General features: G+C 55.5%; 1 protein-coding gene across 1 annotated transcript; it reads right to left on the reverse strand.

The window, feature by feature from the left end:
• Window positions 1-2,285: 2,285 nt before the first annotated feature.
• On the reverse strand, window positions 2,286-26,468 carry fam120c (family with sequence similarity 120 member C). The gene is made up of 16 exons (XM_069183515.1): window positions 25,304-26,468; window positions 22,682-22,928; window positions 21,347-21,429; window positions 20,149-20,277; window positions 19,697-19,799; window positions 19,126-19,208; window positions 18,476-18,780; window positions 18,108-18,366; window positions 17,097-17,268; window positions 15,029-15,278; window positions 14,254-14,368; window positions 13,947-14,156; window positions 13,423-13,627; window positions 13,172-13,310; window positions 12,554-12,617; window positions 2,286-10,216 (listed from the first exon to the last, which is right to left on the reverse strand). The coding sequence occupies exons 1-16, from the start codon at window positions 25,811-25,813 to the stop codon at window positions 9,920-9,922; spliced, it is 3,171 nt and encodes a 1,056-aa protein (XP_069039616.1). The 5' UTR covers window positions 25,814-26,468; the 3' UTR covers window positions 2,286-9,919.
• Between the last annotated feature and the right edge of the window lie 270 nt (window positions 26,469-26,738).

Consider the following 26,738-nt stretch of genomic DNA (forward strand, 5'->3'; position numbering starts at 1 on the left):
GGGGGAAGGTGTGATCCTAGCTGCAGGATAATTTTGGTTTCTGTAGTCTCCGGGACTCGGAGACCGCTTCAGAGAACGTCAGGGCTGTGCAGATTAAAGATCTCTCCAAGCCCACTGTTTCTCATTTCACCTCTCTGATTAGACGGCCACGACCACTCTAATCTCTCCGTCTGTGTTCTCAAGGACGGTTTTCAGAACGCATACATCAGAAAGACTACCGAAACCTAACTTATCCTGCAACTAGGATCACACCTTCCCCCTTCTCTTAACGACAGACTACTCTTCTTTTAAATAATTTTCTCCATTCATTGGAAGTTTCATTTCACACCTCTCTACACCTCTCCTGACTTCACACCTCTTGATTTCTGTCCCCTGCTCCCGCCCCTCCTCTCTCCCAGCCTTTAGTCTCCCGCTACATTAACTTTGCTTACTGCCTTGTCTCTCTCACACCCGAAGAAGGCTCCACGGCTGAAACGTTGTTTTCTTTCTTCTTTTTTCAGCCTGGAATAAACCTATTACTTGTTCCATTAATGAAAGACATTAACCACGTACAGTATACTGCACTTGTGGCGGCTGACGTTCCTCTAGGGACTTTTCACAGTCTATAGGGGGAAAGTTGAAGTCTCCCAGAAACACTATCATGGCTTCGGAATGTTTTGCGACCAGCCAGATCCATACAGATTCAGAGACGCGACTCCTCCAGCTTTATTTCCGGAGCCCGAGTACCCTTTTGGATGTGTAGCTGTGCACCTCCTCCTCTTCTGTATTTTCTGTGTCTCGGGAGCACCGTTTTCACCAGCATTCATCTCCATCATTTACAGCAGTGGTTCCCCAGTCCCGGTCCCCATGCCCCCCCACACCTGCGCCCCCTAGTGGGGGAATCGGGAGGACCCTCCTCTTCCAGGCACTTGTGGACAGCAGGGTTCTGGTACCGAACCGCCCGCGGGGCTCTGGGGAGCATGTCTCTGTAGGTGCCATTACCCACCAGGGGGCGCAGTCTTGGCAAGGGCACTGGAGACTTCCCACCCCAGGAGTGAGCCTTGAGCAGCGTGTCCTGTGCCGCTGCTGTCCGGTGGGGACGTTCTTGTCTGCGTGTGAACGGCGCTGTTCTGCGTCGCGCAGATAATACCCCTGTTTAAGCAGCGAGAGCCCTCTCACTCTATAAACATCCCCGAGTACAGCAGCACAAGAAAGGCGAATTAGATGGGCCAGTGGGGTCAGTGTGCAGAGCAGGCACGGCCTGTCTGATCTTTCCCATGATCCCAAGCAGCACGATGTCCTCGATCTGAGCAGCTGGCTTCCAGTGGGGTAAAACCGAGCGCAAGAGCTCAGACTGACCCCACAGCCCTACCCCCTGGACCAATGATGGAGGTCCAGTGGGAATCTGCCATCTCAGGGACCAGGGTCCCCCCCCCATAAACCATCAAAGAGCTGCAGTTCACAGAGAGGCCAGAGAAAGACGATAATGGGTAGAGAGCAAGAGACAGACAGCGCGTTCAGCCTCTGGATACAGAGAGAGAGAGACAGACAGCGCGTTCAGCCTCTGGATACAGAGAGAGAGAGACAGCGCGTTCAGTCTCTGGCTACAGAGAGAGAGAGACAGACAGCGCGTTCAGCCTCTGGCTACAGAGAGAGACAGACAGCGCGTTCAGCCTCTGGCTACAGAGAGAGAGAGACAGACAGCTCGTTCAGTCTCTGGCTACAGAGAGAGAGAGACAGACAGCTCATTCAGTCTTTGGCTACAGACGGGCACAGAGAGAGAGACAGGGAGAGAAAGACAGACACAGAGCAGCCCAGCCTGCTCCTGCAGAACCACAGTCCAGCAGGTCAGCCGCCGATTCCATCACACTGAGTCACATAAGTCAGGAACAGCCAGCCATTGTACTAGAGCTCAAGAGCACCAGGATTCCAATTCCAGGAACCCCTCACCTCGCCACTCCATCACACACATGACCTCCTAGCAGGGTCAAGACAAAACCTCTTCTCAGAGATGCGTCAAGGGTGATCTGTAAGACCCGCTGGACTGCGGATCTCCTGGCCATACTGGATGGACACTAACAGCGAAAGAAGAGCACAGGTGGGAACTCCAGTCCTGGAGCACCACAATCCAGTCCCGGTTTTCCAGGTCTCTTTAGATCACCATCACCTGGAAGCCCTTGAAAAGTGTTAAATGGGTCCAGTGAAGTCGGAGCAAGAGAGAGCAAAAACCTGGAGACAGAGCAGCCCCCCAGGACTGGAGCTGTGTCCCCCTAATGCAGACAGGGACAGAAAGAGAGAAACATGGGTTTTACTAAAAGAATAGATTTTATTTTAAGCACTGTAAGTTACTTTCCAACAGTAGAAACAAAACGGCAAAACTCTGGCTTTGTTTTAAAATCTTGGGTTTTTTTTTCCATTTTTTGTTCCAATAAAACAGACAAATAAAACCATTCTTTAGACAATCCGATTCCCTCCTTTTTTTTTTAAGAACAATAAAATAAGAAATAAAACTAATTCCAGAATACAATCGATCACATCTCTTTATTCACCAAGAGACACACAAGAAAAACAAGAATTGTTTTTCCCAAAAAACCTTTCCAAACTTACATCGATAAAAGGTCTAGATGGAGTCTGTGCTGATGCTGTGATTGTGTGTTTAGGTAGAAGGATTTTTGCCAGGGGAAACGAGCCTGGAATAGTTTTTATACCACTAGAGGGAGGGGAAAGTTACTGACGGCATTAAACAAGGGCAACCATTATAATAACACGACCAAGAACTTCAGAGAAACTTGTCAATGGATATATACTTAATTTTTTTGACTTTACTATATATATATACTTCTGTGGATTACAAGCAGGGCTCAATTCTAAGCTACAGTTCAAAAACTTATTGTTTCAGATAAAACTGTGAAAAATTAGTAGTAGTAGCAGAAGTAGCAACAATTTAAAAAATTAAAACGCGGCTTGTGTCAAGATAGTAATTGAAACTAAAGTTTCCGATTTTATTCATTACTGTCTTTTCATTAACCTCACTAGGAAATACCTGACAGCTAAACGGATTAATAAAAGAGTTAGCTTAAAAATATCATCATCAATATGGTTTGAGGAGAGGCGCTGGTTGGGAAGAGTCGGGGATCTAGGAAGGACGAACTGGGGAAAGAGGAAAACGGGGTGTCGGTAAGATTATTCGAAAATATTACAAACTTGTTTTTAATTTTTATTTTATTTTATTTTTTGCGACGTCTTTTTGTTAAACTGGATTCCTACGATCACAAAACAATGTGAACAAAAAGCGAAAAACGCTGAGAAACGGGAAAGCGGCCCAGAGTGAGAGTGGAGGTGGGGAGAGGGACGCGTCTCTGGAGGGAACGGCGAGTGATTCAGGGGGGCAGGGCGGAAATCGGGGCTCTTCCGACCGGCTTCCAGCAGGTGAGATGGCCAGAAGACGCGTTCGGAAAGAGCGAAGGAGGAAAACGGGAAGAAGACATTTAAAATCGTTTTACGACGACTTGGGGGGGAGTATGAGTTGAAAAATGGAAATGTCCCTAAAGAACACCAGGGGGTGCTGAGCGTGTTGCTCCGTGTGGGACAGCTGGAGACGGTCTGTGAGTCAGTCTTCCAGGGAATCGGTGAGTCAGTGAGTCAATCGGCTAACGAGCGTGTGTGTGTGTGTGTGTCAGTCTGTAAGTGTGTCTATCAGTCCGAGTGTGAGTCAGCCTGTCACAGTGTCAATCAGCTTACGAGTCTGTCACGGTGTCTGTCAGTCCGAGTGTGAGTCAGCCTGTCACAGTGTCGACCAGTTTACGAGTGTGTGTGTCAGTCTGTTACAGTGCGTCAGTTTACGATTGTGTCCATTAATTCTGAGTGTGTGTGTGTGTGTCAGTCTGTTACAGTCAGTCGGAATGAGCGTGCGTCACTGTCATGGTGGCAGTCCATGAGTGTGAATCAGGTTGTCCATGAACGTGTCCGCGTGCTACAGTGTCAGTCTACGAGTGTGTCACTGAGTGTGAGCCCTCGGACCCGGGGCCAGCAGCCGGGAGGCCTGTGTGGAGACGGGGGACAGGAGGAGAGATGACAGGCATGCTCACGTGGAGCAGAAGCGTCCTCTGTGTGCGTGACATGCCAGGCGCACACAGGGACAAGAGAGGTCTTCCCAGGCGCCCTGGCGCTGTCCCGTGCGAGTGCTGGGGAGTCGGGGGCCGCGTTCACATCACGGGAACGGTGCAGCGGACATCAAACTACCTCTATACAGTGTGCCTGCGGTAAGACGTTCACTAAAACGCAAAAACAAATATACATTACATACGACTCCGTGCTGGCGTTAACGCCGCAGGAGTCTTCACAATGCGAAGGATCTACACGTTGTGCCTGGCGACACCAGTAGACGGGTCATGTGGAACAACATGAAGGCTGGCTTACTGCCACCTCCTTCCTGCTGGGAAACCCCATACCAGCTCCCAGAGAGCACCTCAGGGATTTGCATAACCCCACCCCCACTCTGCATGCAGCCACAGCCTCTTGGAGGACAGCTGCCATCTTGATTGAAGTAATGGTGCCAAACATTAAGACACCATTTTTCAAGCCAAACTATCGCATCGTGGCACCTCAAGTCCGATTCGGGTGCCATCCTGCCCCTTGGTACCACATCACGTTTGGGCCTTTCCTTGTGAATGAAGTATCTATTCAGCCGATGCTCTCCAGGAACTGGCATGTGTTGGAAAGAGCTAGCTTGTGTCCATTAACCGTTCTGGGAAAAAAAAAAATCCATGATAAAAAATAATCAACCAATCTGATCGGCTGACCATGCAACAAATCTCTAATCGAGTTCGCCCGTCCGGAGAGTCGGGCGGGGGGAGCCAGGAGAAGAATCCGATTGGCTCTCGCCCGATCGGTCAAAGGTCACGCAGCTGTTGCGTCCGGGCAGCGACAGCTGTTCTGTTTCGGTCGCTGGAGAATCACGTCTCTTCTTCGCGAGCGCGGTAGGATAGAGAGCCAGCGCAGCAGTCTCGTCAATGCAGGATAAAGGTTTGGCTATGGTCACGGTTCGGGTCAAACGCGTGCCGGAGGGCTTACAGGAGCTACAGGTCTGTGAATTTGGCGACGTGATCAAAAATCGCACAATTAAACCTGGGCCAGGATAAAAAGGAAAATATTAAAATATTAACATACGCATACAAAGGATTCGGACTAAATTTTATAAAGATCATCTGGCACGTAAATTCATATATATTTTTAAATAATATATTTTATCTGAAAATCTCAGGACATTCGAATAAGGTGCTTGGAAAAAGGGTGAATTTTCTAAACTTTTTTTTGTTTCCCCCTCTGCTCATTAGTATCCCGGGTGCGGATCGCTCCAGGGAGGGAAGCGCAGGGAGAGTGGGATCTCCCCGTCGGAGAGGGACAGGGACAGGGGAGGAGGGGACCGAGGCCGAGGGAGAGTGGGATCTCCCCGTCGGAGAGGGACGGGGACAGGGACGGGGGAGGAGGGGACCGAGGCCGAGGGAGAGTGGGATCTCCCCGTCGGAGAGGGACAGGGACAGGGGAGGAGGGGACCGAGGCCGAGGGAGAGTGGGATCTCCCCGTCGGAGAGGGACAGGGACGGGGACAGGGACAGGGGAGGAGGGGACCGAGGCCGAGGGAGAGTGGGATCTCCCCGTCGGACAGGGATGGGGACAGGGACAGGGGAGGAGGGGACCGAGGCCGAGGGAGAGTGGGATCTCCCCGTCGGACAGGGATGGGGACAGGGACAGGGGAGGAGGGGACCGAGGCCGAGGGAGAGTGGGATCTCCCCGTCGGACAGGGACGGGGACAGGGACGGGGACGGGGACGGGGACGGGGACGGGGGAGGAGGGGACCGAGGCCGAGGCAGAGTGTGATGGAAGGCGTCCGAAACGCAGCGAGAGCTGGATGAAGGCCCGAGCTGGACCCTCGGCCAGCCCAACCCCAGACTCCGTGGCGGATTTCTGATGCACGGTGGGGGAGGGCCACCTCACCCCGAGGGTGTAAGAGGAGATTACTCATTTAGTCCCAATTCCCTGTCATGGCCTGGCCAGAGGATCCCTAGATGATCACCCCGACAGGGGGCAGGACTCGCCTTTCAACCCAGACACTGGTGTACCAGTTCAGCTGCGCGCTGTGGAGCCGCGGCGCTCTGCTCCCACAAGGGAGGAGCCATGCTCAACAGGGGGCGCCATCGTCCCTGCTGCCCTCCAGGAGGCGCGCGCGGCCTCGGAGAGTCTCCGAGACCCAGAGGGCCAGTCCTGCCGCGGCACAGCGCGACAGCCCTCCGGCAGCCGGTCCCGCCCTCTCTCCGCGAGGATGACCTCACTTCCTGTACGCACCGCCGGTGCGCACACTGGTCAGGCCGAGCCGAAGCGGCGCCTCCTACTGGGCACCAGTGACGTTGGCGACAGGAAAATGATACAAATGGTCCCACTTAAGATACCTCACAAAATTCACTGCTCCACGAAGCACAGTTTGAACGGTACACCCGGATAATTAGAAGCAACCAGTACACCCCTATTTCACTGGGACGGCCTGAGCCTTAGTTCTGCTATTTTGCTTGTGCGTGTGTTGCCACAGTTTTTATTCTGACTGGTTCACTGTGTTTCGTACCGCATCTAGTCTGTAGAAACATGGACGCAACTTTCAAGACGCTTCAAATCTGCTGCACTGCTGAGTGGGGAGGGAGCCTGCATTTCCATTTTCCCAGCTGAAGTGGGAATGATTACAGACTCTTGCTAAACTCTAACCGGATCCCTTTTGCGAAAAAATATTCCCGGTCGAGACATGCACGTCCAGATACATCCTCCCCCTCTTCAGCAGTGCCTAGAGAACGAGTCTCTTTCTTTTTGCTCTCAAAAAGTTGAATGAAGGATAAAAATGAAGTGTTCTCTCCAATTTTTCAGAGGAGGGAACTGCGTGTTGGAAACGGTGGCGTTTCGAATCTAAAATTGTCGTGCGCCTCTGCACACATTACGTCGTCTCGGTGAAACGGGGATTTTGCCATGCGCTGCAGGAGCTGTCCTCAGCCACCAGGGCGGCGCTATAGTCACTGCGCAGTCAGCTGCGACACATGACTGTCTGATTGTCAGTCCTTTCTATATACGGAAAGGTCAGGGTGCACCCATGTGGGCAGAACCGTGCTGAAGCACTGGGAAACAGCTGACCAGAGGCTCTTCAGGGAGGGGAGGCATAGCGGTCTGTGCTACAGCCCACCTGATCTAACGCGGGCTGGACCCCCTCTGCTGCTGGTGTGACTGCCCAGCCAGGGTAACAGGTCACCCTTAAATCAGACGCTTGTGACGATTCAACAGTATTCCCCAATTCGGGACCATCCCGTCGGGAATGCCCTGCCCTGGCCCTGGAAGTCAGCAGGGAGGGACTTTGCTATGCACATCCGCTTGAGGGATGCATGTGGAGGAGCGCCACCTAGTGGCACAGCAGAGTTAGTCCTCCACCCTGCACACTGAACTCCTCTCTTCAAGAAGAAGTATCGGAGACAGTGTGAATAACAGCAGTTGTAGAAAGACCTGGTTTGAGGGTGACCTGTACAACCACTGACTGGAGAGAGGGTCTCTGGGACTGACCCCTGCCCCCACGAGCAGGAAGCTGGGGCCCAGACGAACCCGAGGGGCACACCAGTCCCTTGAGGTTGCTTCTGCTCAACCGATCTCGCTGCCGGATGACCTGGACCAGTGGCTGCTGGTTCTCGGGGGGGCTGGTGATTTAGGGAGGCCTGCTGGGAGGCTGTAGGGCTGTGGGTGACCCATTACCCCAGGCCGGGCAGTCACACCACACTCCGACTGCCCCCGGGAGGCCTCCCTTGGTCTCTATTCCACTGGCCAGTCCCCACAGATCTGTGCGTTTTTGGCCTTTACCCCTGACCCAACGGCCCCACTAAGTGTATCTGAAACTCAACAGCGCTACGCCCCCCCTTCCCCAATACCACCAACCACTCCGTCCAGAATCCACTCCCAAGTGACCCAGGATCACTAACCGTTTGCTGGCTGCTCTGGGTTTTGTTTTCTAGCGTCACGTTAAAAAGAGCCCAGCACAGCGCTCTCGGCCGGTGCAGGGAGGGAAAACGCACAGATCGAAGGAGACTGCCTACTCTCATCGTGACCCCTAATCGCCACAAGCAGACTGGGGGGAGGAACAGCAGCCTCAGCTCCCATAAGGCTATGCAGCGTGCCCCGGAAGTGAATGACATGGCGCCCAGGAAGAAGGGGAGGCAGGGGGGGTGCAGGACAGCCCCCGTCAGGGCTGCCCACCGAACACTCGCCCACACCGACCAGCTCGCTTCTTGGCAGAAACACGCCGGGAGGCGGCGCGACGCGGCACAGAGCGATCCCAGGGTGCACTGCTGTAGTGTCGCCCACAAAGACACAGACAGATGGGAGATCTACAAGGACGAGTGCAACCTGGACTTCGACACCGCGGCTCAGCGGGCAGAAAGCAAAGCCATCGCTCCCGAGTGGAACGGGGTTCGATTTTCACGCGCGCTGCGGTCGCAAACCACAATTCTGGCAGGGCGGGTGCGTTACAGTGAAGCCTCCTCCATTCTGTGTGAACACGCACGCGTACACAAGTCCGTACCCACACAGCTGAAAACAACTCCCCTGAACACGCCCGCGGACAGCTGAGGTGTTTCAGTATTGAGTCTCCCAAAATCAGAAATACTTACAGAGCCCTGCCATGCCAAACTAAGCGATCTTGCCCTTTCTGCGAACACCTCACCCAGCTTTCCTGCACAAACACGTGCGTGACAGACAAATCGGCACTAAGCACAAGAGCATCTGCAACAGACTCTACATGGAGAACAAGGTCTAGGTGTACCAGATTCGGTACTGCTGTGTTAGGGTGTGCTCTGTTTTGAGCTGGGCATTGTGTTGCCACTGCACTGTCTTTGTCTCAGGTGTTGCTCACTTCAGTATGGCTGGGCTCTGCAGTAAGCAGTAGGACACTGGATAGCGTTAGGTCCTCCATAAAACATATCTAAGGATTTTCTAACTGTTGTACAAAAACACAGTTCTGAAATAGAATAAAAGTTCCTTCTCTATAAAAAGCAGAAATCCTCTTTGCTTTCCACCCCAAGCTTGAGGAGAGAGAACTGAAGCAGAGGAGGGGGGTTTAAGCTGAGCTGATGTGCTTGGTCAGAGATGCTGGACTGAGATGAACAAAGGGGACTTCAGCTCCTCGAGGTCTAGAAAAAGAGAGAGCCAAGATTTGAGAAAAGTCCCCTCCTATTTGAATGATCAATCCACTCATCAGTGATCTGTTCTGTCTTTAAAAAAAGCCATGAGTGATTTACCACTCTGTTAAGGAACTAGTCGCTTTCAGATAACACGGGTGCTTGTCTTTTTCAAGGCCTTTAGTCCGTTTCTTCTGTGCGTGCGACCCTAGAGCCTGGAGAAGACTGGAACGGGGGACGCTGTGCGTGTGTGTGTCTGGTGTCTTCTGGGGGCAGGGGAGGGTCTGTGCGTCTGTCTACCACAGCAACGTCTCCACTGTCCACCCAGCTAGTGCTTGTGTGTGGGCCTGTCTGACCTTGGGGGGAGGGGTGAACAGGGGGTCAGTGGTGGGTCTCTGGTGTTGGGGTTCACATTCTGGGTCAGTCTGCTCCATTCAGCCTCTTCAACAGGGGGGAGTGAAAGCGAGAGGGAGAGAGAGAGAGGAGGGGGGTGGGGGAGGCAGAGACAGAAAGCGCTCAGCTACTGGGGTCCAGCACTGTGCTGTGGGTCAGGAAGAGCGAGGACAGGGGAAACCAGGAGAGAAACTCCTTCCCCTGTCTCCCCTCTGACAGCCTGCTCACCTCCCAGCTCTGCGTCTTCTCAGTAATACATCATCCCTGTTGCACTTGCTCCTCCCATCTCTCGCCTCCCTCTGCCCCCACCCATCACACCCTCTACCCTCCCCCCAGTGCAATGTGGGATGGTTACTCCTCTTTCTGCAGAGCAGCCGCGGCTCCGTCCGTGCAGTCGTCAGGGCAACAGGGGTCGTCGGCTTCACTACCGGAGGGGACCCTGGCCCCCGACTGGCTGTCTCTGCTGGGTAAGGCACACTGGACAGGCTGGGCCTGAGTGGGGGCAGGCTGCGGATCCGGCGCCTGGCCGCTAGCGGGAGCCGGGGAGCTGCCATTCAGGTGTGGGGCGCCCCCCCCGATGAGGGCCCGCACCTTGGAATCTTCAGCCTGTTTGGGGGCTCCGTTGGAGGAGGGGCTTGTGGAACCCACCTGGGGGGGGGGGGGGAGAGGTGTGAGATTCATTACATTATGAGATGCCGCACCCATGAAGGAATGAAAGTTCTCGTCTATTTTCAACTTCAGCTGTGATCTGAGATGTTACTTAAGTCCCACATCTCCTCCGAGCGAGCAGCACACAGACCCAAGAAAGGGGTACAGAGTCCAGTCCATTACAATCTTCTCCTTCCCTGATCAGGACTGACCAGGCCAATCTACTCTAACCCTGAGCAGGACTGACCAGTCCAGTCCATTACAATCTACCCCTACCCTGATCAGGACTGACCAGTCCAGTCCATTACAATCTACTCCTACCCTGATCAGAACTGACCAGTCCAGTCCATTACAATCTACTCTAACGCTGAGCAGGACTGACCAGTCTAGTCCATTACAATCTACTCCTACCCTGATCAGAACTGACCAGTCCAATCTACTCTAACCCTGAGCAGGACTGACCAGTCCAGTCCAACGTACTCTAACCCTGAGCAGGACTGACCAGTCCAGTCCATTACAATCTTCTCCTACCCTGATCAGGACTGACCAGTCCAGTCCATTACAATCTACTCTAACCCTGAGCAGGACTGACCAGTCCAGTCCAACGTACTCTAACCCTGAGCAGGACTGACCAGTCCAGTCCATTACAATCTTCTCCTACCCTGATCAGGACTGACCAGTCCAGTCCATTACAATCTACTCCTACCCTGAGCAGGACTGACCAGTCCAGTCCATTACAATCTACTCCTACCCTGATCAGGACTGACCAGTCCAGTCCATTACAATGTACTCCTACCCTGATCAGAACTGACCAGTCCAATCTACTCTAACCCTGAGCAGGACTGACCAGTCCAGTCCAACGTACTCTAACCCTGAGCAGAACTGACCAGTCCAGTCCATTACAATCTACTCTAACCCTGAGCAGGACTGACCAGTCCAGTCCAACGTACTCTAACCCTGAGCAGGACTGACCAGTCCAGTCCATTACAATCTACTCTAACGCTGAGCAGGACTGACCAGTCCAGTCCATTACAATCTACTCCTACCCTGATCAGAACTGACCAGTCCAGTCCATTACAATCTACTCTAACGCTGAGCAGGACTGACCAGTCCAGTCCATTACAATCTACTCCTACCCTGATCAGAACTGACCAGTCCAGTCCATTACAATCTACTCTAACGCTGAGCAGGACTGACCAGTCCAGTCCATTACAATCTACTCCTACCCTGATCAGAACTGACCAGTCCAATCTACTCTAACCCTGAGCAGGACTGACCAGTCCAGTCCAACGTACTCTAACCCTGATCAGGACTGACCAGTCCAGTCCATTACAATCTTCTCCTACCCTGATCAGGACTGACCAGTCCAGTCCATTACAATCTACCCCTACCCTGATCAGGACTGACCAGTCCAGTCCATTACAATCTACTCTAACGCTGAGCAGGACTGACCAGTCCAGTCCATTACAATCTTCTCCTACCCTGATCAGGACTGACCAGTCCAGTCCATTACAATCTTCTCCTACCCTGATCAGGACTGACCAGTCCAGTCCATTACAATCTACTCCTACCCTGATCAGGACTGACCAGTCCAGTCCAATACAATCTACTCCTACCCTGATCAGGACTGACCAGTCCAGTCCAATACAATCTACTCCTACCCTGATCAGAACTGACCAGTCCAGTCCATTACAATCTACTCTAACGCTGAGCAGGACTGACCAGTCCAGTCCATTACAATCTACTCCTACCCTGATCAGGACTGACCAGTCCAGTCCATTACAATGTACTCCTACCCTGAGCAGGACTGACCAGTCCAGTCCAACGTACTCTAACCCTGAGCAGGACTGACCAGTCCAGTCCATTACAATCTTCTCCTACCCTGATCAGGACTGACCAGTCCAGTCCATTACAATCTACTCCTACCCTGAGCAGGACTGACCAGTCCAGTCCATTACAATCTACTCCTACCCTGATCAGGACTGACCAGTCCAGTCCATTACAATGTACTCCTACCCTGATCAGAACTGACCAGTCCAATCTACTCTAACCCTGAGCAGGACTGACCAGTCCAGTCCAACGTACTCTAACCCTGAGCAGAACTGACCAGTCCAGTCCATTACAATCTACTCTAACCCTGAGCAGGACTGACCAGTCCAGTCCAACGTACTCTAACCCTGAGCAGGACTGACCAGTCCAGTCCATTACAATCTACTCATACCCTGAGCAGGACGGACCAGTAGCCCAGTAGTTCAAACCACTCAAATCCATTCCTTAACGGCCTGTTCCAGATTAACATAACTGAAGCCCGGTCCCCTGACAACAATAAATCAATACCTGCGGTCTGCTTGTCATCGGTTTTTTTCCTCCTCTTCCTCTTATCGACAGATCTCTCCCCCTCCTGTGAAACGCACAAGGACAGAGAGAGGGAGAGGGAGGTAGGAGGCAGAGGAGAAAGAGAGGAAGAATGAGTCAAGGATTTGTAAACAGATCAGACAACAGCAGAGTAAACTGCACCAACGGATGTGCAACACAGACACGTGGAGCTCCCACTGGAAAGTCTCGTGTCATCCTAAAATCACCACACACTCTCTCCCACCATCGCATCTTCTCTGACCGCCTCTTCCAATTCGGGGTCGCCAAGCAGTAGGAGCCTATCCCAGCAAGCAATGGGCTGAAGGCAGGGTACGTCCTGGACGGGACGCCAGCCCATCACAGGACACACACACACACTCCCACTTGGCCTGATTTTTCCTGAAGCCAATTCACCTACAAGTATGTAGGGGGGGTTGAACATGCAAACTCCACACAGACAGCACCCCAGGTCCGGAATCGAACCCGGGGTCTCTGCGCCGCCCCGCTCCAGAAGAAAACTTGACGGGATGGGTCGGTGCCCCGCGGCGCAAGAGAGCCTTCCGGCGGCGGCATCTATGTCAGGCCCTGCGCGATGCCTACCCTCTTCCTCCGCCGCCCACCGACACCACCTGCACGTTGAAGCCCCCCCGGCCGCGGACCGGCTTGTTCCCGGCCCACTGGCCCACCACCATGCCCGCGATCTCCAGCTTCCCTCCGTGGGACGGGATGGCCTGGATTCCTGAGAGAGAGAGAGAGAGAGAGAGAGAGAGAGAGAGACACACCCCGTGAGTCCCCGGACTTCCCTGCTGCCTCCCGAGGCTCCGTCCTCTCGCCGTGCGGCTGTGGCTCACCTGGGAAGGCCCGAGCCCGGTGCTGGCCGTGGGGGGGCAGGGCCCCCAGGGGGCGCGGGTACAGGGGCACGGGGTAAAAGGGAGGCACCATGGGGGGCATGAAGGGTGGGGGGGGCAGCGGGGGCGGAGGAGGGGGTTGGCGGTTCAGGCTGATGCCCTCCAGGATGGCCTGTCTCATCTTCTCCACACGGGACACCTGCTCCTCCTGTGGACAGAGGGAGTTCACCTGTTACACCTGTCTGACAGGCTTCTTTAACCCTCTTTAACCTGTCCAGCTGGGTTACCTGTCCAGCACTCTCTCTCACCTGTCCAGCACAGATCCCCTTTCTCTAACCCTCTCTCCCACACCTATCTAGCAAGGATCTCCTCACACCTGTCCAGGAGGGCTCCCCTCTCTCTCACCTGCCCCTCACACCTGTCCAGGAGGGCTCCCCTCTCTCTCACCTGCCCCTCACACCTGTCCAGGAGGGCTCCTCTCTCTCACCTGCCCCTCACACCTGTCCAGGAGTGCTCCTCTCTCTCACCTGCCCCTCACACATGTCCAGGAGGGCTCCTCTCTCCCTGGTTGCCCGGGCCAGCTTGCTCTGGAAGAGCTTGCCATCGAAGTAGCCCCAGGGGCAGCAGTGGTCCCAGGGGATGGGCTGTCCGCAGGCGTCATTCACAAACAGCGCCGTGTCCACCCCACACATGAACAGAGCAGCCAGCTGGATGCCGCGGGAGTCCAGCTTGTCCACCTGAGGAAGACGGACAGTTGGTACTCAGTGCCGTGGGCTCACCACAGAGCTAGCAAGCGAGAGGCATGGGCGAGGAGGAGAGTCTTTCCTCCCTGACCTTGAGCTCCTGCAGCTGGTCGGGCTCGTACAGCTGACTGGACACAGACTGGGCCAGGAAGGCGTCCAGCTCGTGGCGCTGCAGAATGCGGCCGCCCGGCCACTGCATCATATACCTGCACACAGACACGCAGCCGGCTCAGACAGCAATCCACCTGTCCCTGCTCTGTCTCCTGTCTGAAACGCCCCCCTCACATGCCCCTCTCCCCTCTGATATACCCCTGCTCCCCCCCCCCCACACACAGCCCTGCTCTCTCCTCCCCCCACACATACCACTAGTCCCCCCCGATACCCCCACATACCATTGCTTTCTCCTAACTTCCCCCCCATATACCCCTCACCCCCCCAATATACCCCTGCTCCCTACCCCTCACCCCCCCCAATATACCCCTGCTCCCTACCCCTCACCCCCCCCAATATACCCCTGCTCCCTACCCCTCACCCCCCCCAATATACCCCTGCTCCCTACCCCTCACCCCCCCCAATATACCCCTGCTCCCTACCCCTCATCTCCCCCCCCATATACCCCTGCTCCCTCCCCCCACCACATACCCCTCACCCCCCCAATATACCCCTGCTCCCTCCCCCCCCCACATACCCCTCATCTCCCCCCCCCACATACCCCTGCTCCCTCCCCCCCCCACATACCCCTCATCTCCCCCCCCCACATACCCCTCATCTCCCCCCCCACATACCCCTGATCACCCCCCCCCATATACCCGAATCCCCCGCACACACACCCCCCTCATCTCCCTCCCTCCACCCCCCCGCTGTACCTCAGCACGCAGCACATCAGCAGCAGGTGGGTGGGCACGTTGGCTGGGTTCAGCATGCCGGGGGTGTCGGAGCGCATGCAGGCCAGGAAGGCCCGCATGCGCCGGTTCTTGTCCTCCACGGCGCGGCCCAGCCACAGGCGGCGCAGGTTGGGGCAGGTCCACTCCCGGAACGCCAGCGCCGGAACCAGCTCTGGGGTCAGGGCCGACTTCACCTTACTAGCAGACCACTCCTTCACAATCACAGGGGGCACTGAGGGGCAGAGACAGAGAGAGACGGGGGTCATCACACTGCACAGAGAGAGAGAGACGGGGGTCATCACACTGCACAGAGAGAGACAGGGGTCATCACACTGCACAGAGAGAGAGACGGGGGTCATCACACTGCACAGAGAGAGAGAGACGGGGGTCATCACACTGCACAGAGAGAGAGACAGGGGTAATCACACTGCACAGAGAGAGTGAGACAGGGGTCATCACACTGCACAGAGAGAGTGAGACAGGGGTCATCACACTGCACAGAGAGAGTGAGACAGGGGTCATCACACTGCACAGAGAGAGAGAGACGGGGGTCATCACACTGCACAGAGAGAGAGAGACGGGGGTCATCACACTGCACAGAGAGAGAGAGACGGGGGTCATCACACTGCACAGAGAGAGAGACGGGGGTCATCACACTGCACAGAGAGAGAGACAGGGGTCATCACACTGCACAGAGAGAGAGAGACGGGGGTCATCACACTGCACAGAGAGAGAGAGACGGGGGTCATCACACTGCACAGAGAGAGAGACAGGGGTAATCACACTGCACAGAGAGAGTGAGACAGGGGTCATCACACTGCACAGAGAGAGTGAGACAGGGGTCATCACACTGCACAGAGAGAGTGAGACAGGGGTCATCACACTGCACAGAGAGAGTGAGACGGGGGTCATCACACTGCACAGAGAGAGTGAGACGGGGGTCATCACACTGCACAGAGAGAGAGAGACGGGGGTCATCACACTGCACAGAGAGAGAGACGGGGGTCATCACACTGCACAGAGAGAGAGACGGGGGTCATTACACTGCACAGAGAGAGTGAGACGGGGGTCATCACACTGCACAGAGAGAGAGACGGGGGTAATCACACTGGACAGAGAGAGAGACGGGGGTAATCACACTGCTCAGAGACAGAGAGAGACGGGGGTAATCACACTGCACAGAGAGAGTGAGACAGGGGTCATCACACTGCACAGAGAGAGAGACAGGGGTCATCACACTGCACAGAGAGAGACGGGGGTAATCACACTGCACAGAGAGAGACGGGGGTCATCACACTGCACAGAGAGAGAGACGGGGGTCATCACACTGCACAGAGAGAGAGAGACGGGGGTCATCACACTGCACAGAGAGAGAGACGGGGGTCATCACACTGCACAGAGAGAGAGACGGGGGTCATCACACTGCACAGAGAGAGAGACGGGGGTAATCACACTGCTCAGAGAGAGAGACGGGGGTAATCACACTGCTCAGAGAGAGAGACGGGGGTAATCACACTGCTCAGAGACAGAGAGAGACGGGGGTAATCACACTGCTCAGAGACAGAGAGAGACGGGGGTAATCACACCGTGAACAGAGAGAGTGAGACAGGGGTAATCACATTGCAGAGAGAGAGAGACGGGGGTAATCACACTGCACAGAGAGAGAGAGACAGGGGTCATCACACTGCACAGAGAGAGACGCAGGTAATCACACTGGACAGAGAGAGTTATCATTACTTTCATTTGCTTTGGCAACACTGATTGTACCCATCGGTCATGCTAATAAAGCACCTTGAACTGAATTGAGAGAGAGAGGGGGGTAATCACACCGTGCACAGAAACAGGGGGAGCGTGGGGTAATCACACCGTGCACAGAAACAGGGGGAGGGTGGGGTAATCACACCGTGCACAGAAACAGGGGGAGGGTGGGGTAATCACACCGTGCACAGAAACAGGGGGAGGGTGGGGTAATCAATTCAATTCAATTAATCAATTCAAGGTGCTTTATTAGCATGACCGATGGGTACAATGTGTGCAGGGCGGACCGTACCCTCCAGGGGGACCCTCTTCCGCAGGGCCAGCCTCTCCAGCCGGCGCTGGGTCTCGGCCAGACTGAAGAGCACGCCGTAGGCGTACTGGCGCGCCGAGCGGAACAGCAGCGCGGCGGGCGGCAGGTCGGGGTTGCACTCGTCCTCGATGCACACCGGGATCTTCATCTCCCCCTGAGAGAGGCAGAGGGCAGGGGCGCGGGGCGTCACTGGAGCACGGGCACACCTCAGGGCGTCTCAGCGATTCGGGACGACTTGGGGTACAGTCAGTCCCCGGGTCAGTGTGGGGTAGATGTAGGGGTACAGTCAGTCGCTGGGTCAGTGTGTGGTAGATGTAGGGGTACAGTACCTTGGTCAGTGTGTGGTAGATGTAGGGGTACAGTACCTTGGTCAGTGTGTGGTGGATGTAGGGGTACAGTCACTCACTGGGTCAGTATGTGGTAGATGTAGGGGTACAGTACCTTGGTCAGTATGTGGTAGATGTAGGGGTACAGTACCTTGGTCAGTGTGGGGTAGATGTAGGGGTACAGTACCTTGGTCAGTATGTGGTAGATGTAGGGGTACAGTCACTCACTGGCTCAGTGTGTGGTGGATGTAGGGGTACAGTACCTTGGTCAGTATGTGGTAGATGTAGGGGTACAGTACCTTGGTCAGTGTGGGGTAGATGTAGGGGTACAGTCACTCACTGGCTCAGTGTGTGGTGGATGTAGGGGTACAGTACCTTGGTCAGTGTGGGGTAGATGTAGGGGTACAGTACCTTGGTCAGTGTGGGGTAGATGTAGGGGTACAGTACCTTGGTCAGTGTGTGGTAGATGTAGGGGTACAGTCGCTGGGTCAGTGTGTGGTAGATGTAGGGGTACAGTACCTTGGTCAGTGTGGGGTAGATGTAGGGGTACAGTACCTTGGTCAGTATGTGGTAGATGTAGGGGTACAGTCAGTCGCTGGGTCAGTGTGTGGTAGATGTAGGGGTACAGTACCTTGGTCAGTATGTGGTAGATGTAGGGGTACAGTACCTTGGTCAGTATGTGGTAGATGTAGGGGTACATCAGACCCCGGCGGTGTCGGTGTTCTGCAACCCGAAGCACCTCAGCGACAACCTGGGGCAGAGGGGGCGTGGTGATGTCCATGTGAGTCCGCGTTGCCATGGAGAGGAGGGACGGGATATGTGAGCTTCCGTTTCCCTGGAGACCGTCGCCAACTCCGCCCCCTCCTCCGTCCCCTTTCCCCCCCTCCTCCCATCCTCCCTTGGGGCGCGACTTGTCCGGAACGTGGCTGAGAGAGGGAAACGGGAAAACAGGAGACCACAGGTCAGCGGTGCGGCTCGGCCACGGCGGTCCCGCGGTCCGGGAAGGAAGGAGACGGGAGAAGGGAGGACTCTTACTTGGCGCTGGCTTCGTTCTGCTCCTCCCCGTCGGAGGAGGAGGAGGGAGAGGAGCCGGGGGCAGAGGGGGGGCCGGGAGGAGCCGGCACGTGGTGGTTGGGATGTCGGGGGCCGTGGCCCTGGGGGCCGCCCCCGGAGGAGCCGTCGTAGGGAGCTGACCAATCGGAGAAGGCGGCCTTCGCCAGCGAGTCGTTGCAGTCCTGCATGGGGGGCGGGGCCTGGAACAGGAGGGCGGGGCCAGGGCCGGAGCCGCCAGGGTAAGAGCCGCTGGGATAGGCTGGCTTCCCTGTCACCTGAGGGGGATACTGAGGGGAAGGGACGGACAACAGAGAGCAGCCAGGAAGAGATGGAGAGACATTAACACATTTTAAATATGCACAGCACACTACAATACTTCTGAGCCCCTTACTGTAACAGACTCTTCTACTGTACTGGGACTGTAGCTCCTATTGTAACAGGACTGTTCGTCTGTACTGGGACTGTAGCTCCTACTGTAACAGGACTGTTCTACTGTACTGGGACTGTAGCCCCTATTGTTACAGGACTGTTCTACTGTACTGGGACTGTAGCCCCTATTGTAACAGGACTGTTCTGCTGTACTGGGACTGTAGCCCCTGTTGTAACAGGCCTATGTGATTATGTGGACTCACCAGTGGTTTGCCTGGCTGCAGCGCCCCCATGTGGCTGTGTGGGCCTGGAGGACCTCCATACTGCCCTGGCCCAAAGCTTGGAACTGGAGGGAGATAGGCAAGGGGAGGCAGGTGATATATCACCAGTGTATAACGAGGTCCTCTCCAGAGAAAGAAATAGGGAGAATGAGGGAGGAGAGAGAGAGAAAGGAGGGGGAGTGAGAGGAGAGAGATGAGGAAGGAGGGAGGAGTGAGGAAGAAGGGGGAGTGAGAGGAGAGAGATGAGGAAGGAGGGAGGAGAGAGATGAGGAAGGAAGGGGAGTGAGAGGAGAGAGAAGAGGAACGAAGGAGGAGAGAGAAGAGGAACGAGGGAGGAGAGAGAGAGAAAGGAGGGGGAGTGAAAGAAGAGAGATGAGGAAGGAGGGAGGAGAGAGAAGAGGAAGGAGGGAGGAGAGAGAGAAAGGAGGGGGAGTGAGAGGAGAGAGAAGAGGAAGGAGGGAGGAGAGAGAGAAAGGAGGGGGAGTGAGAGGAGAGAGAAGAGGAAGGAGGGAGGAGAGAGAGAGAGAGATCAGAGGACTGCTACTGCACTCACTGAGATAGGGCGACGGTCCCATGGCCAGGGGTCGGGGCTTACTGGCTGCGGAGAAATACTCCACTGCTTTCTTGAAGCGCTCCACCTTGTCCTCCATCCGAGACTGCGAGAGAGAGAGCGAGGGGTTAATACAGCCGGCACCCCGCAGGTCAGGGGGTCGAACCGGCGGCCCCAGACCGCCACACCCCGCGGCCCCACCGGTGACACCGGCTCGCTCCTCCGAACTCACCAGGCACAGGCACCCGGGCTCTCGGCAGCCCGTTAGGAAGAGTTTCATTCATCTGTGCCAGCGCTGTGCTGAAACTCGCGTGTCATCGCCGCCCCCATCTACCCCCCCAGCGTCCTTGGGTAAAAACCCCTTCAGGCCCTGTAGCTCATGGGGCAGCTGGACCCCCCCCGGAGAGACAGGAGGACAAAAGACACTGCGATCTGCACGATCTGGGAGACGTCACCTGCGACTGCTTGAAGACGTCTCTAGCCACAGCGTCCAGGTTGCTGAGGTCCTTGATGGAGCTGACGTACTCGGACACGGCCTTGATGACCACCTCGCAGGGGGGCAGCACCAGCTGGTGAGCGCGCACCTGGGGGGCAGGGAAAACCGCTCGGGTTTATTCCTGGAGGTTACAGCACACTGGAGCCTCCCCAGCCTTCCCGGCGCGCGCGGCACAACGACCGGGTCTAAAACAAACAGCACAAACTCCGCGCAGAACACCGCTTGTTGTCAAGCAGAACACAGAGGGCCTCTTCAACCACTTCCCCTCCTTGACTGGGAATTCAATGTGAAACCGAGGCTCGTCTGCTCAGACAGAACCGTTTGATATCTGGTGGAACGCTGCGAGGAGCTCCAGAAGACTCCGGAGCCACGGTGCTCAAACACGACCTGCCCCAATTCCCGCCGCAAGCAGAGCTGATCTCCCTACTGCCAGAGGGGAGACGCAGAGACAGAGGTGCACCTTCTGCTGCTCTGGGACACATACTCTGGGATTAGACCAGCAGTTCCTAACTTGGGGTGCGAGACATAAGCCAGACGTTTTGAACAGCTGAAACACTGAGAACACAGACTAAGCATGTGCATGCGAGTACAACTACTTTGGGTCATCAGACTTTGTTGTTTTAAGCTACACATCAAAAATGAAGTATTTTTTCACGTGTTCTTAATTTTACCGTGAAATGCTAATAAATAATTCTCTCTCTCTCATTCTAAAGTTATGATGCGTCTTAGGTTTAGGTTTCATCAACGGGTCTTGATAAGACGTCTGAGAAGACATTTTCAGACCCAAAGGGGTGCAGCTGCTGTACAGGTTAAGAACCCCTGGATTAGACAAACCTCCCTAAAATAACACATCTTAATTCCAGAATTCCCACACCAGCCAGAATCAGAGCTGCTCCCAATCCTAATGGGGGAGGAAAGAAGGGGAGAGAGCAGAGAGGCACCGGGACCCAGAATTCACGAGCCTGAGGCAGCGCACACGCCTGCTCGAGGCAGGATTCCCCACATGGCAGCGTGTGATTGGCTGAGTGCGCCTTGGTGGCAGCAGTGGGATCATTCCGGGCCAATGAGAGATACGAGCCGCGACTTGTCGGGAGACTTCAAGTACGCAGTGACGTCAGCGGAGCGGCCGTGAGAGAGGGGGGGGCGCGGGTCCGTACCTTGAGGGAGGCCAGTGGGTGCTCTGGGCCCAGCAGGCTCCAGTGAAAGGCAGCCAGGTCCTCGTCAGGCAGAATGTGGTTCCCTGACAGACAGGAAGGCACCGCAGGGAGACAGAAGCACAGTCAGGTGTGTGTGAGACTCATCCCTGTCTCCCACTCCAGTCACTATCCCCTACCATCCTCCACCTTCCCGCCGCTCGTACCCGCATCGCGATTTCTCCAGCCCTGCCTGCCCCCCACCTTGCTACTCCCTCACCTCTCCCAACCCCTGCCCACACCCCCTCCACCCCCACCTACCACCTGCTCAAAATACACCCCCCACCTACCACCTGCTCAAAATACACCCCCCCACACCACCTGCTCAAAATACACCCCCCACCTACCACCTGCTCAAAATACACCCCCCCCCACCTGCTCAAAATACACCCCCCCACACCTACCACCTGCTCAAAATACACCCCCCCACCTACCACCTGCTCAAAATACACCCCCCCACCTACCACCTGCTCAAAATACACCCCCCACCTACCACCTGCTCAAAATACACCCCCCACCTACCACCTGCTCAAAATACACCCCCCCCACCTACCACCTGCTCAAAATACACCCCCCCACACCACCTGCTCAAAATACACCCCCCCACCTACCACCTGCTCAAAATACACCCCCCCCACCTACCACCTGCTCAAAATACACCCCCCCCCACCTACCACCTGCTCAAAATACACCCCCCCACCTACCACCTGCTCAAAATACACCACCCCCACCTACCACCTGCTCAAAATACACCACCCCCACCTACCACCTGCTGAAAATACACCCCCCCACCTACCACCTGCTCAAAATACACCACCCCCACCTACCACCTGCTGAAAATACACCCCCCCACCTACCACCTGCTCAAAATACACCCCCCCACCTACCACCTGCTCAAAATACACCCCCCACCTACCACCTGCTCAAAATACACCCCCCCCACCTGCTCAAAATACACCCCCCCCCACCTACCACCTGCTCAAAATACACCCCCCCACCTACCACCTGCTCAAAATACACCACCCCCACCTACCACCTGCTCAAAATACACCACCCCCACCTACCACCTGCTGAAAATACACCCCCCCACCTACCACCTGCTCAAAATACACCCCCCCACCTACCACCTGCTGAAAATACACCCCCCCACCTATCACCTGCTCAAAATACACCCCCCCACCTATCACCTGCTCAAAATACACCCCCCCACCTATCACCTGCTCAAAATACACCTCCCACACACACCCCCACCTGTCACCTCATCAAAACAGCCCCCCCGCCTCACACGCCCCCCCTCACCCAGCAGGGCGGCGAAGGCAGGGAAGTGCACGGGCTTCAGGCCCAGCTGCCGGGCCACCTCGGGCAGCAGGTACTGGTTAGTGGTCAGGTTCTTGCCATTCCAGCTGAGCTTGAGGGCGTGGGAGCTGAAGTAGGCCGGGATGTTGCAGAGGGCGTACTCCGAGTCGTGGGCAATCAGGCCCTGGAAGCCGCAGTCGCGGTACAGGCTGATCACCTCCTGGTGGTGATCCTCCAGCGTCTGCACCACCTGGGAACAACAGGGTGGGAGAGAGAACGGCCCTGTTACAGTAGGGGCTACAGTCCCAGTACAGTGGAACAGTCCTGTTACAATAGGGGCTACAGTCCCAGTACAGTAGAACATCCTGTTACAATAGGGGCTACAGTCCCAGTACAGTAGAACAGTCCTGTTACAATAGGGGCTACAGTCCCAGTACAGTAGAACAGTCCCGTTACACTAGGAGCTACAGTCCCAGTACAGTAGAACAGTCCCGTTACAATAGGGGCTACAGTCCCAGTACAGTAGAACAGTCCCGTTACAATAGGGGCTACAGTCCCAGTACAGTAGAACAGTCCCGTTACAATAGGGGCTACAGTCCCAGTACAGTAGAACAGTCCCGTTACACTAGGAGCTACAGTCCCAGTACAGTAGAACAGTCCTGTTACTGTAGGAGCTACAGTCCCAGTACAGTAGAACAGTCCCGTTACAGTAGGAGCTACAGTCCCAGTACAGTAGAACAGTCCCGTTACACTAGGAGCTACAGTCCCAGTACAGTAGAACAGTCCTGTTACAATAGGAGCTACAGTCCCAGTACAGTAGAACAGTCCTGTTACAGTAGGAGCTACAGTCCCAGTACAGTAGAACAGTCCTGTTACAATAGGAGCTACAGTCCCAGTACAGTAGAACAGTCTGTTACAATAGAGGCTACAGTCCCAGTACAGTAGAACAGTCCTGTTACAATAGGAGCTACAGTCCCAGTGCAGTAGAACAGTCCTGTTACAATAGGAGCTACAGTCCCAGTACAGTGGAACAGTCCTGTTACAATAGGAGCTACAGTCCCAGTACAGTAGAACAGTCCTGTTACAATAGGAGCTACAGTCCCAGTACAGTAGAACAGTCCTGTTACAGTAGGAGCTACAGTCCCAGTACAGTAGAACAGTCCTGTTACAATAGGGGCTACAGTCCCAGTACAGTAGAACAGTCCTGTTACAGTAGGAGCTACAGTCCCAGTATTATAATAAATTATTAATAAAGCACTGTTTCAAACCCTAGGATGCTAAAAATAAAGAAGAAATGAAACATACAAAACAATAAATAAAGCTAAAACATGGACATAAAGGACAAACTGCAGGGCAAAGAGACATAAACCCTAGTAAAAAGTTAAGTTTACAGAAGAGTCAAAGAACTCTGGTCTTGAGAAGTCGGAGAAAGGGGCGTTTCACAACGCAGGAGCTGGGAGGCCACCGGTCGTCCGAGATTTAGCCCCGGGTACGATGGGCAGACGCCAACCTCGGCTGACCGGCGCCTGCAGGGCAGACTGTAAACACGCAGGAGCCCAGAGCTGTGTGACAAAGCCCAATCTACTCAAAGAGTCTTCAAAGTCAGGGACAGGATCTTGTATGGAGTACGAGACTCCACAGGCAAGCAGTGAAGACGTTCGAGTGCAGGGGTGATAGGCAGCCGGGGTCTGGCGTGACCCAGCAGTCTGGCTGCAGAGTTTCAGACATATAGCAACTTCTGGAGGATGGTTTTGAGGAGCCCATAGAGCTCAGAGCTGCAGAAACCAAGCCATGGTGATCCTGATGTCATAAATGCACGAGTCGGGCACTCAGCGTCGGACATTGGAGGAAACCGCCTCATGCGGGCGACATTTCCACAGCGGGGAAAAAAAAAAACCCCAACACGTCTCAGTCGCATTTTTCCACCTGGGGCTCAGAGGACGGGACGGATCAAGTGTGGCTCCCAGATCCCTCGGTGCGAAGCTCCCCGTTACAGGCAGGGCTGGGGGGAGCTGTACGATTACCCCCCGAGCCGATCAACTACCCCTCCAGCACAGAAACCCGCCCCGCCAGACGCTCCTCGGACTTGCTCTCGTCCACTCCTGACGACCGACACGGATAAAACCGCGCAGCCGCTCGACAGCTCCTCCCACCGCAAGCAAACCCGAGGCCGAATATGGGAGGAGGAGGAGGGAGCGAACCGACTAATCGATTCATCGACCGGTCGATTATCGGGAGGGCGGGTGTCGACTGCTTTTACGAGCCCATTACCGCGACCCCCGACTCGGGCGGTCCACACCTGAATCTGTCGGGCCGGGCCGGTTCGGTTCGTAACAAAAAAAACGGGAAACCCGAGTGGATCCAAAGCAGCAAATTCGGGCACCGTGTCGGGTGCGAGTCCCCCTACGGAACAGATGCCATTAACGCCACCGGCGATGTCACTCGCTTAACGACACGAATTACCTCCCGCGCCCCCCCAGCCAAGAGACGATCGCCAACGCCCCCCCCCCAAGAACCAGCACGACTGTCGGGACTCCCGGGGCCGCCAGCAGGCCGGTCCCCTCCCGCCGCTCCTCCCGGTACCGTCAGTCCGACCCCGCGGCCCGGCCCGGCCCCGGCACTCACCCGCACTCGGTAGCGCAGCATGGCCAGGCGGATGCAGTGGCTGAGGCAGGCCGGCGGCAGGAACCAGGCGCGGGGCGGCGGGGTGCCCTTGCTGGCGACGTGGTTGACGATGAGCTGGGCGGTCTGGCGCTGCCCCTGGGCCCGGCGCGCCCACTCCGGCCAGCGGTCCTTGCCCAGGGTGCCGTTGAAGATGACCACCAGCTCCAGGCCGCCCTGGTAGAGGCAGGCCTGGGACAGGGCCGCCAGGTAGCCCAGCATGGCGTTCCACTCGCCGCCGCACACCCAGTCCGTCTGGTAGCCGCCGTACAGGCGCTGCAGCCCGGAGTCCGCGTCGATCAGGATGCGGGCCGGCGGAGGCGGGTGAGCGGCCGGCGCGCCCAGCGAGGCCGGGTGCGGGTAGTGTAGGGGCTGCTGCCGGGCGGCGGTGCGGGCGAGTTTCAGCAAATCCACGGGCACCGCCGCCCCCGGGCACCTCTTCTCCAAGTACTCCTGAAACCCCTGGACTCCCATCGCGGTCGTGGAGCCGCCGGATCTGCCCCCCTCCCTCGCCCCCGTGCCCCCCTCCTTCCTCGCCCGGGACGTCGACGCTACAACCAGGCGCTGCTCCCCCCGACCAGCGGCCGGCGTCAACCCTCGGGTCCCGGAGACGAGAAGACCCCGCTGCCCAAGTCCTCGGTCCTCAAATAAAAGTCCGCGTTTCAGACGTGCACATGAGAGGAAAAAAGACAGTTAACCGTCGTGGCTGTTGTTTTCGTGGAAATATTACAGTTAAAACCCTTGTTTGGCTTGATCCAGCTGTCCATTTAGTTGTTGTTTTTTTCTTCAATGCAGGACTAGTTAGGGGCTTTGCTAAATATTTTTTAAACCAACCCCCCCACCCCCCCCAAAAAAAAAACCCAGCGATCCTGTCGATAACGACGGTGTGATTAATATTGGTAACTGGGTCAGCGCCGGAGATACGCGGTCGGAGAGGAGTACAGGATCTGGAATGAATGGTTCCCCCCCTTCCCACCCCCGGGAAAAAAAATAAAAATAAAAAATAAACAAAATAAAATAAAAAACGGCTTCTTCCCCCCCCCTCTTTTTCTCCCCCTTTCAGAAATTCATGTTGTTAAATTCTTCATGCAACGTCCGCCATGTTGTGGTTCCCAGGCGCTAGGGGGAGGGGAAGGGACTTCCGCTCTGGGCCTGCTGGGAAATGGAGTTCTTTCGCACCGCGCCGCTCTGCTCTGGAAGTATTGCTGCTCACGGGGAAAAAACGACATATCCCAAAGACACGTAAGGCGCATCTGCGCTTAAAACCAAAAAGAATCCCCCCAACACGCACGCACAGTTTCTTTTTCATTACGGTGTGACTTCGACTGGGGGGGCTGTTTCTTTTTAGAGACACGGATGTTATAAAAAGGACATACCCAAGGTTATTTTTTTTAAAGGC

This window comes from Lepisosteus oculatus, chromosome 2, assembly GCF_040954835.1.
Source record: "Lepisosteus oculatus isolate fLepOcu1 chromosome 2, fLepOcu1.hap2, whole genome shotgun sequence".
Taxonomy (NCBI): domain Eukaryota; kingdom Metazoa; phylum Chordata; class Actinopteri; order Semionotiformes; family Lepisosteidae; genus Lepisosteus; species Lepisosteus oculatus.